The sequence below is a fragment of the Galeopterus variegatus genome, unplaced genomic scaffold (assembly GCF_000696425.1).
Source record: "Galeopterus variegatus unplaced genomic scaffold, G_variegatus-3.0.2 Scaffold56, whole genome shotgun sequence".
NCBI lineage: Eukaryota > Metazoa > Chordata > Mammalia > Dermoptera > Cynocephalidae > Galeopterus > Galeopterus variegatus.
Window position 1 is genome coordinate 925,950 of NW_007726167.1, and position 11,682 is coordinate 937,631.

The window sequence follows — 11,682 nt, forward strand, 5'->3', positions numbered from 1 at the left end:
CTCGAGCAGGTTTCCCCAATTGGTTTAATTGTGGTTTTAAAAATAAAACTGTTGTATTTTATTATGACAATTATACTTGAAAGGTATATGATGGTCTATTTCTTGCCCTGATTATGATTATAGAAATTATTTAAATAATAATACTGCAAAATTTAATTGGAATGACAATATTTTGCCCAAGCCAGATCCTATTCATTATTGGTATACTCCTGGATGGGCTACACCTATTTGGATAAATAATAACACCAGAGCAACTCCACAAACTCAATTATACCGTTTGTTTGCTGCTCTGAATGTAACCAAATTTCATAGGCCACAAAATAATAGAACTTATTATATACAAGCTTGTGTACATGCCCTTTACGCTATTTTGGTTTACAATAATTCAAACCAATTAAATATAACTTATTCAGGAGATATAACCCATGTTGATTGTGTTAATTGTTCCATTACTAATTGTTTAGATCCCTTTTTCCCTCAGCAACACTATTTCTTGTTAAGGCGACCCCCTTATGTTTTACTTCCTGTGAATGTTTCACAATCCTGGTATGCTGATCCAGGATTTGCCGCTTTGCAAAAGTTAGAATATGCTTTGTCTCGTCCTAAACGTTTTATTGCAGCTTTAATTTTAGGAATTTCTGCTTTAATCGCTATCATAGGGTCTGTCGCCGCTTCTACTGCTGCTTTGGTACAACAAGTTCATACAGCTGAACATATTAATAATTTCTCTTTAAATGTTTCCACAGCTCTCTTTCAACAAGAAAAGATAGGTAAACAATTAGTAGATAGGATTAATGTATTAGAAGAAGCAGTTTTCTTCTTAGGACAAGAGATACAAAACATTAAGGTTCAACTTACAACTGCTTGTCATCATAATTATAAATGGATTTGTGTTACTCCCCTTTCTTATAATGATTCTCATGCTTCATGGCAACAGATTCAGATGCATATAAAAGGAATTTGCAGTCATTCTACTCTAGGAGTAGATTTAACAAATTTACATGAAAAAATATCCGAACTTTCTTGTGCCCAATTACAATCTATAGTCCCCGAAGATGTGGCCAACGGGATATTCCAGTCCCTTCATTCTGCTTTTATGAATACTTCCTTTTGGTCCTTGATACATTAAGCTGGTGTGTTCATAAATCATAATTATTATTATTATTGTTTGCTTTCCAGTCCTCATCAGATACCTCGGATCTGCAATAAAGGCAACACAACGAGAACTCCTCACCCTCAAATTACAAAATAGAAAAGGGAGAGATGGCACGGTCCACGCTGTGGCAGGGTCCTAAAGGAGTCAGCATGGGCTGCCCTCTCCGAGTTGGCAAGGCCGCCGGAGGGAGAGTTGTTGGCAAGGCCACAGCTACGAGCACTTGCTGCAACCAGAAGGACTGCCTGCCTCGGCTTTGTGGCTTTTGCCTTCTCTTTCGATATTTTGGTTAGTGTGGCAGTTCTCTAAATTCCTAAAAGATTATAAAAGTAACACAAATAATTATGTAGTCATTGAACTAAACATTCCCACAGAGGATCTGAGTAAATTGGACAATTCAAAATTATCCCCTTATGATAAATTGACCACACCAACATATGTTCCAAAAGCACCGCTCATGACTAAATATGAGCTGCAGCCTAATGTAAGTTGGCAAACATCATTTACTGGAGGTTATATTAATGGCAAGAGAATGGTTGGCATTAATGAGAAATTATATGATTGGGACAAATTAAGTATATGGGAACGAAACTGTAGAACCCCCTTTACTTGGTGGTGTCCAGTTTTAAATAAATCATTAAGAATCAGGTGTTGGGATAAAAATATATGCTGTAAAATTATTAAACCTGAAAAATTAGATCTTAGAAGAATAAGAGAGTACACCTAGTTTTGTGAGGGATGGTGCTGTGCACAAGGACACTTTAACATTTAGATCAAGATAACAGGGCCATAGCAAATGCATAACCTTAAAATGTGCACGATAATCAAGTATCCGCTGTTCTTTTACATTTGGCTCCCACCCTGTTAACAGGGTGGATCTTAACCACAGTTTCCTACAAAGAAAGGTCACAAGATAACTTCAAGACAATGAAGGAATGATTTGCATCTGATTCCAGGAAGAAGCACGAGTTAATCACGTAAGACGTGCTAACCTCTAAAAAAGTTTCCTCCCTGCTTTATGGACTATTGATTTAAGCTTGCTGATACAATAAAAATAGTACCCCAAAACCCCCCTGCAGAGAAAAAACTAAATAAAAAGCATTGTCTCATTCTCTACTGGGCTCCAGCTGCAACACGCTGACAGCCCGCAGAGAGAGAACATGCATACTGATGCACTGAGGTCTCTGTCTATGCTTTTTATTTTCGCCGGCTTTCCCATCCCTCTTTCAAGGACCCGCAAACTCGACTGGAGCTAGTCTCCGGCACCTAGGAAATTTATTTTCTTGGCAACTATTGTAAACAGGCTTGCTTTATTGATTTCTTTTTCTGCTAATTCATTATTGGAGTATAAAAATATTTATCTGACAGAATACAGAAGGAAATATAATAAAGAGATTTACGCTTTATTTTTTTCAGAAGAAAACAGTTATTAAATAAGTGCAGAAAGCATAGCTAAGTGAGAGGTATAATGAAAGTAACATGTATCTACGCAGCATGGGAGCCCCAAATCTGAGAGGGCACTCATGTAGTATTTACCTACCCCAAAGAAGTTAGAGGTTCAGCAGGTAGAGACACTGGTTTATTAGACTTATGAGAGGTACTGAGGCAGTAGTCAGTAAGAAATCCACACTGCTATGGACTACAAACAACAGTTATGTAGTTAACAGATCAGAGTAGGGGTGTAAATTATTTTAAGATTTACATGCAGACCCTCACCCAAATCACATAACTCAGAGAGCACTGGAGATCTGGCTGGGTAGATAAGTTAACCTACTGGCACCTGAGTGTTTATTCATTTACTTAGGGTCCCTTCTCCCTCAGAATTCTGTTTGTCTTAAAGAGGATTTTCCTTTCCTTGGGTAACTACCTTGGCCAGGGTTAGTCTCCCAGGGGGAATGGGGACTCTGGTATTCAGCATTTACTCTACAATCTACAATATGCCAAATACTCTTTTAGATGTTTTGCACATGTAATTTTTTAACCTTCACAGCAGACTGAGTAAATAGTATTCCTATTTTACAAATGAGGAAACTAAAATTGAAGAAGTTGCCAAGTAATGGAAGTAGCACAGCTATCAAGTACTAATGGGTATTCAAATGAAGTTACATCTGACATTTTTTTTTTTTTAACCAAGAAAGACTTCTGAATTTAGAGACCAGAGAAAGTCAGGAATTACCCTGAACTGTGTAGTCATGATCTGGAATTTAGTTAAATATAGGTGTTATTTTATTCTGTCTGTACACATGTATCCAGTGTCTGCCTCATGCAAGCCTCTATACAAGCTACATGCAGCTGTCAGGCAGGGTTTCCCACGTTGTGCTCTGTACACGGTGTCCAGTCAAGGGGGAGAGGGGGCTAAACTCCAGCCCTTGAGCCACTCACCAAGCTTTGAACCTAAGGGCCTACATTTGCCACAGAAAAGGCAATTTTTTCCATTTTACATAAAAGTAAAATATGGGCTAATAGAAGTTCTGGATATATGGCTCAATCCCTGCAATCTACTGAAAATTCAGATTGTGCCTAGAAGATCTGATAGAAAGGAACTCAATCCTTCAGTATCAAGAAGAGATGAGTATGTGGATTCTATCTGGTCTGGAGGGCATAAAAGCAGGATAGAAGTAAAAAGTAACGTCCAGAAGAGGACGCAAAATGTAAGTTGAACCTAAAAGGGTCTTAGATACAGTAACTGACCTGTGACCTGGAAATGTATCTAACTGTAGCACAAGATTGCTCACTCTGAGATTAATTTATTGCCCTTTTAACTATTGCTGTTGACTTAGTACTTATGGGGGGAAATGGCAGGCAGTTACTGCATGGGGTGGGGACCAGTGGTGTTTAGAAGACTATATAACCTGAAGAGGAGATTTAGACCCTGTTTAAGCCTTGGGTAGCAAAAGCATAGTAATGCAGGGTTGCCTATGTTGTTTCAGCACAACTTATTTCTTACATTTTACTGAGTAATTTGGAGCATTGTTTTGTTCATCTTTAATTTTACAATTCAATTACCTAAATGAAATTATAACAACATAAGCCTTACTATTACTGTAATATTATATTTTTTTTATCTCATTGAACATTGGCACAGAGTTCTAATGAGAAACGTTTCTCATAAAGCAGCAAACGACTTCATTATATATTTTAGAAAAAAAAATTTCATTAGAAGCAAGAGTTTTAATTCTAGATTTTTTTTTTTTTTTTTTCCTTTTTGTCTTTTTTCGTGACCGGCAACGGATCGCAACCCTCAGTGTTGCTCCCGCACCTCGCTCAGCCAGTGAGCGGCCGGTCTGTATGTGGGATCTGAACCCTTGGCGGGAGCGCCGCCGCGCTTCTCAAGCGGCGCACTGTAGCAGTGCACCACCGGGCCGGCCCCTTAATTCTAGATTTTGAATGATCAACAGCAACACCACTTCAGTTGTAAAATATTATTTTATTGTCTGAGAGCCTTTCAAGTCATATAAGATAATATCATCTATGTATTTTTTTAATATTTAGGGGAGAAAATAATTCTTCTTTATGAGCTTTGGTATATAATTTCACAATAAAATAAATTACTTCCTAATTTTTATTGCAATGTAGTAGTCTCATTTACTGAAAGGCATTTTCCAGCTGTTACTATAACATATTGAAAATATTTAGAGGCCATATCAGTGTAGGAGAAAGTATGGAACAGAGATTCAGGTGCAAAGAGAAAAATTTTGATTCTAGGGGTATTTTGGTTGATATGCAATGGGACTCACACTAGCATAAGTAGAGGGGGGATTTTATTATAAACTTCACTTCTTTTTCCCAGAATCCTTCACTTCTTTTTCCCAGAATCCAAGAGCAGCAATATGGTCAGGCCTAATGAGGTACTGAAAGTATAAATGGAAAAGCCATTTGAAAACTACTCATTAGAATGGGTAAAGGGTCACGAAAATCAACTACAATGAATATTGAGAAGTTAAAAAAGTAAAAAATAAAAATAAAAAATAAAATAAAATAATTAAAAAAAAGAAAAAGAAAAGAAAACTACTCATCTCACGTGTTTGTATCTCCCTTTTCTTGTGGCTTCATGGTCTTTCATCATTGCTTGCATCTGCTTTTTTTTTCTTTTTTTCTCTCTACAGACTAGTTCCAGCTACTTATCTCTGCACGCAGCTTAGGAGGGTTACCCAACAGATTTAGTACTACTAGTAGATTTGCTACTAAACTGTAAAGGCCAACGAAATGCCTGGAATAGTAGAAAGAAGAGAATGATTCTTGATATCTAGGCCTAAGTGACCTACTATTGGGACTGCATGCCTTTGTCCCTTCTCCTCCAACTTCCACCATTCCAGAGGCATAAAGTGAGTCCTCACCTATATTATTTTAATGAAAGTTTTCATACACTTCTAAATAGATAATGACATAATCAAGAGGTGGGTATTTGAATGTTTCAGTGACTTAAATAGTCAATTCCATTGGAAATAAAGAAAAAGATATGTGTTTTCATAGTGAAATAAAGATAATGTCCTACTGAAAGAGAAACAGCAGCATTGCCCTGTAATAATATCCACTAGCTCAGTGGTTTTGAAAATTGGGCATAATCTGGAGAAATTATTAAAACACAGATTTCTGGGACCTACCCCCAGAGTTTCTGACTTATTAGGTAAGGGTAGAACATGAGAATTTGCATTTCCAGCAAGTTTCCTGGGGACCACTCATTAAAAACCACTGTTTAGCACATTGGTCATTATTAGGTTTGCCTTAGTGCAAATTGACATTCAGGTTCCTCTCACACTTAGTCAATGATACTCTGCTGTGCTCAAATCAGGCATGCTGGCACTAACTCAGGAAGAAAGCAGGCAGGAAGGAAAAGGAAAGTACCCAGGGCTTGGATGTTGTTTTATAATACTGACTTTTAATTCATTAAGTACCTGCGAATATTAAGATATCACATGGTTCATTTGAAAACCTATTACTATGCTTTCCTGCTGCAAAAAAAAAAAAAAAAAAAAAAAAAAAAGATAATTAAAACAATGACAAAGAAAACAAAATCTGCCTAGACAAGGTATGATGTTGCAGAGTAGATAGCTATGTACAACATAGCAACATACCACATAGGGGTGTTAAAATGGAAAGGAGAACAAACATTCACGAGGTGAAAAAATAAAATGCTTACAGCCTCATAAAGCACTATTTTACAAGAGGACTAAGAATTAACTAATTTGCCATACTTTCAGGAGAAAATTAGCTTGTGGAAAATAATAAAGGAGATGAAATAACAACAGAAAAATAAATTATACCAAAATGTCTTAAAGCCATTCTAATAAATGTGTTTGGTGAAAGAATCAATTTTGAAAAATCTCTTCCACATGCAATATGTCTTGGTCTCATATGTGTTAATGTGATTAAATTCAAAAAAATTATACATATGGACACATGGCATCATGCATTTGTCAAAACCCATGAAAATTTACAGCAGAAATTGTAAACCTTGATACATGGAAATTTAATTTTAATCATGTAGGAGGTCAGGGGAGCCCAAGATGAAATACAAACTGAAGATGCTAACAAGAAGTAATTTTGGAAATGTGTGGGGACTGTAAAATTAAAGGCAAAAGGATCTGTACATAAGCACTGTATCCTAGTTGACAAAATTGTTTCCCATTGAGATACAGGCTAACGATTCTGAAACTACTATACATATACACTGGAATTGAACAATTTAGAAAATGATGGCAAATGGGGGGAGCCAGGTTTCTTGCTAATGGATTGAAAGGTTATGGACAAGGAATGAGAAAAGGAAAGAATGATCCATGCAATAATGAATTAGAATTGAAAACATTAAACTCATGCTTAGCTTAATATAGAGATATATTTATAGATAAGTGTATAAATAGTTTAGTATACACATATTTCTTTGCTCTGTCAGCTGAGAGGGCCTAGAAGAAATGACACCATAGTAGGAATAAGCATACCCAGCACCCAGATCTTCATTTCTAATATCATTTCCAATAAAAGGAACCGAGGATCCTTGGAGAAATGGCTGATTCTAGGAATAGGGTAGGAAATATGCAAGATGAGCCTGGAGTGTCTTGTAATACCACAAATTAATGAAATGTTGAAAACATCAGACTAATTTCAGGAGCTAAGTGAAAGAGATCCCAGTGGCCAAAGCTGGAACAATCTGAGTAAGAAAATGAATAAAGTAATATTAAATTACAGTCCAAAATATTAAATTAATTACCATGAGTCCATACTAATATAAAAATTGATTGGATAAAAAAAAATGAGGGATGGGCCAGCCCGTGGCTCACTCGGGAGAGTGTGGTGCTGATAACACCAAGGCCCCGGGTTCAGATCCCATATAGGGATGGCCGGTTCGCTCACTGGCTGAGCATGGTGCTGACAACACCAAGCCAAGGGTTAAGATCCCCTTACCGGTCATCTTTTTAGAAAAAAAAAAAAAAAAATGAGGGAGAAGATACAAATCTCTCATGAAAAAGAATTCTAAATAATTTACATAGACACTCCACTCTCAAGATAGTGCAGCATCTCTGAATCCTCAAGTGTGGGTTACAGAGAATAGACAGGGGGAATTCGTAAATTTCCAGTGGAGAAAACAACCTCAGCCAGGTGATCAAGATCAACATCATCAGTGATAAGCTATGTGGATAGGATGTACCTTTGATATGATGTGATGAGTATAGCACTTTATCTCTGTGATCTTCCTCTCCAAAACCATAGTCTAATCATGAAAAAGACATCAGGAAAAAACCAATTGAGGGACATTATAGAAAATACCTAACCAGTACTCAAAACTGTCAAGGTCATCAAAAATAAGGAATGTTTCAGAAACTGTCACAGCCTAGAGTAGCCTAAAGAGGGATGGCAACTAAATGTAAAGCTGTATCCTGGATGGGGTCCTGGAACAGAAAAGAAAAAAGCAAAAGCTAAGAAAATGTAAATAATATATGAGTATTAGTTAGTAATAATGTGACAATATTGGTTCATTAACTGTGATAAATGTACCATCCTAACACAATATGTTAATTATAGGGGAAAATAGATATGGAGTGTACAGACATTTTCTATAGTCTTTCAAATTTTCTGTAAATTTAAAGCGATTCTTAAATTAAAATTTTATTTTAAAAATACTATACCCCAATGATAGAATTTATTGTCAGAAATGTCATTACCAAAAGAAAAATAATAAACTAAAGAGCAAAATATTTTCTTCTAGGATAAGTATTTCTTTCATACTGTATATCAGGATGACGACATTTGTCCATTTTGCATCTGTTTAGGAGAGACCGGCTAGAATTCTCAATTCTTTTTTGTTTCATCACTTTTCCTCACCTCAGAGATCAAGATACTGTACATGGCAGTGATATGGATAATACCCTAACACTCTGAGGAAATCAGATTATATTTACAAGGCAGTTCTCTTGTTAGCTTTGTCCAAGTCTGGGTCTACCTTGAAAGATCAATGAATCTGAAAGTGAGACTTGCCTTATTCTCTTCAGCTGCCCACCACCATGGCCACTCAAAAAAAAAAAGCTATCAAAAATTTAAATAGAATCATGCAATAGAGAGTGAAGTCAGAAAAGGATTACTTAAGGAGGTAACAAATTGAATTGTGACCTGAGTGGGAGCTGGCCTTATGCTTATTGAGGGAGCAGCCATTAGGGCAGAGAAACCACAGGGCAAAAATCCAAGAAGGGAAGGGGTTTGGTAATAAAAGGAAGATGATGATCATGCCTTTAGTGGAATGAGTAAGGGTGCTAGATGAGGTTGGAGAAGTAGGCAATTAGGTCAGGTGTTACCTTGTAGGCCAGGGTTTGTTGTTTGGATTTTTCCTTAGTGCAGTTGTAGTCATTTGAGGGTGTAAAATATTGGAAGGATGTGCTATAACAAACTTTTTTATTAAATTAACACGTGCATCAAAGTGAATAGATCTTATATGTACAGATTAAAAAGCTAATTCAATGATGACTATTTAAGTGTTAATTGTCCTCGAACATCAATAGCCTAACTCTAAAAGCTATCTCCTCTCTATTTGTTTACAAAAAAAAAATCACTTTATGAGTGGGAGCTGAATCCATAAATAAACAAAAAACAATAAGGAGGGACAGAGAGAGAGAAAGAAAGAAACAACACTCACAATAATTCGTTGAACTTTTAGAAGGAGAAAAAAGAACTGTGGTTTCTAGAGAAGGAGAAGGGGACGGGAGGAGGAGAGGGAGGAATGAGGAAGAGGTGAGGGGGGTTAAAGAGAAATTGGTTATTGGACACAAAGAATGATTATCTATTGTAATGATGAAATAGCTAACTATCCTGATCTGAGCATCACACATTGCACACAACTATTGAAAGTCAACTTTGTACCCCACATGTATGTATAATAAATTATCTTTCAAAAAAATACAACAGAAAAAAATCAACAAAACTAAGGAAAACATCATTTTAATTAAAACCTGTGAAAACCATAGGTCATATTTGGTCTGTTGGCCTAGATTCTTGTCCCTGCCCCTAGACTTCCTTTCAGTACATTCAAAAGATTAAACAGTAGGGTCAAATGCAATATAAATTCCTCTTAATGACCTTTTTTTTTTTTTTTTTTTTCAGATATTGTATCTCCATTTTGTAACTAGATTGCTGAGTACCAGAATGGCAGAGAATTCTTAAAGAGGAAGAAATATTTTCTCTATGGATGCTTTTTTTTTTTTTTTTTTTTTTGCTGTAATCATTTTGATATATTTTCATTACCTTTTGATATAATTCATTCCTTTCTTCATACATTTTTTTCATATTTTTGGTTTTTTAAACTTTTTTATTTTTATTTAAAATTATTTAATCTTTTTTAGGTCATTAAATTATTACAATCATATTGTTTGATCTTGAATCTTATATTCATATAAAAGCATGTATTCTTGTATTTTTATTTTTTTTATTCCTGGGGCTACAAAGTGGAGTGGGGAGTAGAGGGGGACGGGGAGGGAGGTTGGGGGATATTTGGGTGGGGATGGGGGGTGCAAGAGTAATCTCTGGTGGTGGATATGCCCCCAGTGTGAATCTGGCTCTCACATCATGGGCTGGAGGGGTGACAATTAGCTTTGTATCTCATGAATATTCTAAATAAATTTTGAAAAAAACATTTTTATTGAGATATAATTCACTTAGCATAAAATTAACTCTTTAAAAGTATACAATTCAGTGGTTTATAGTATACCCACCAAACGTGCAGCCATCACCACTGTCTAATTCCAGATCATTTTTATTACCCTGCCCTGTACCCATTAGCAATAACTTCCCCTTCCCCTAGTAGCCACTAATCTTTTCATTTCTATGGAGTTGTCTATTCTGGACACTTCATATAAATGGAATCATATAATATATAGCTTTTTGTGTGTTTATTATTTTACTTAGCATAATGTTTTCAAGATATCCGTGTTCTAGCATATGTGAGTACTTCATCTGCTTTTATGACTAAATAATATTTCATTGTATTGATATACGACATTTTGTTTATCCATTTATCAGTTGATGGACATTTGAGTTGTTTCCAATTTTTGGCTATTATGAATAACACCACCATGAAAATTTATGTTTTTATGTGGACATATATTTTAAGTTCTCTTTGGTATATACCTAGGAGTAGAATTGCTGGGTTATCTGATAACTCTGTGTTTAAATTTTTGGATAACTTCCAAACTGTTTTCCAAGTGTCTGTATCTTTTTACACTCCCACTATTAATGTATAAGTGCTCCATTTCCTCCACATCTTTGCCAACAATTATTATTACCTGTGTTTTCTGTTATAGCCACCCTAGCAGGTATGAAGTGGTACCTCATTGTGTTTTTAAACATTTTTTATAGGCTTTATTTTTATAGCAGTGTTAGGTTTACAGAGAAATTGAGCAGAAAGTACAGAGTTCTCATACCCCCATCACATACACAGTGTCTCCTATTAACATGTTACACTAATGAGGTATGTTTGTCACAATTATAATCAATCCAATACTGATATATTATTATTAACTCAATTTTACATTAGGGTTCCCTCTTTGTGTTGTATAGTTCTATGGGTTTGGCCAAATTCATAATGTCCTGTATTCACCATTACAGTATTGCACAAAATAGTTTCACTGCCCTAAAAATCCTCTGTGCTCCATCTATTCATCCTTCCCTCCCTCCTTCTCACCTGAAACCCTGGGAACCACTGATTTTTTTTCCCCATTACCCCAAACATTTATCATTTCTTTGTACTGGAAACATTCAAATTCATCACTTCTAGCTAATTGAAAGATCGAAAGTATACAATAAATCATTGTTAATTATACTTACCCTACAAAGCTATAGAACACTGGATATTGGGCCAGCCCGGTGGTGAACTGCTATAGTGCGCCGCTTGGGAAGCGCGGCGGCGCTCCCGCCGAGGGTTCGGATCCCACATACAGACCGGTTCCCGCTCACTGGCTGAGCGAGGTGCCGATGCAACACCGAGGGTTGCGATCCCATTGCTGGTCCCAGTCCAGTACGGGGGCGACACTGAGGGTTGCGATCCC

The 11,682-nt window shown here is 36.3% G+C and overlaps 1 protein-coding gene across 1 annotated transcript in view; it reads left to right on the plus strand.

The window, feature by feature from the left end:
* Positions 1–11,682, plus strand: part of LOC103592023 (elongation factor 1-alpha 1-like) — a 90,508-nt gene that overhangs the window by 43,043 nt on the left and 35,783 nt on the right. Inside the window, 1 exon segment of the mRNA XM_008574611.1 lies at positions 482–770. Coding sequence (XP_008572833.1) covers positions 482–770 — 289 coding nt within the window.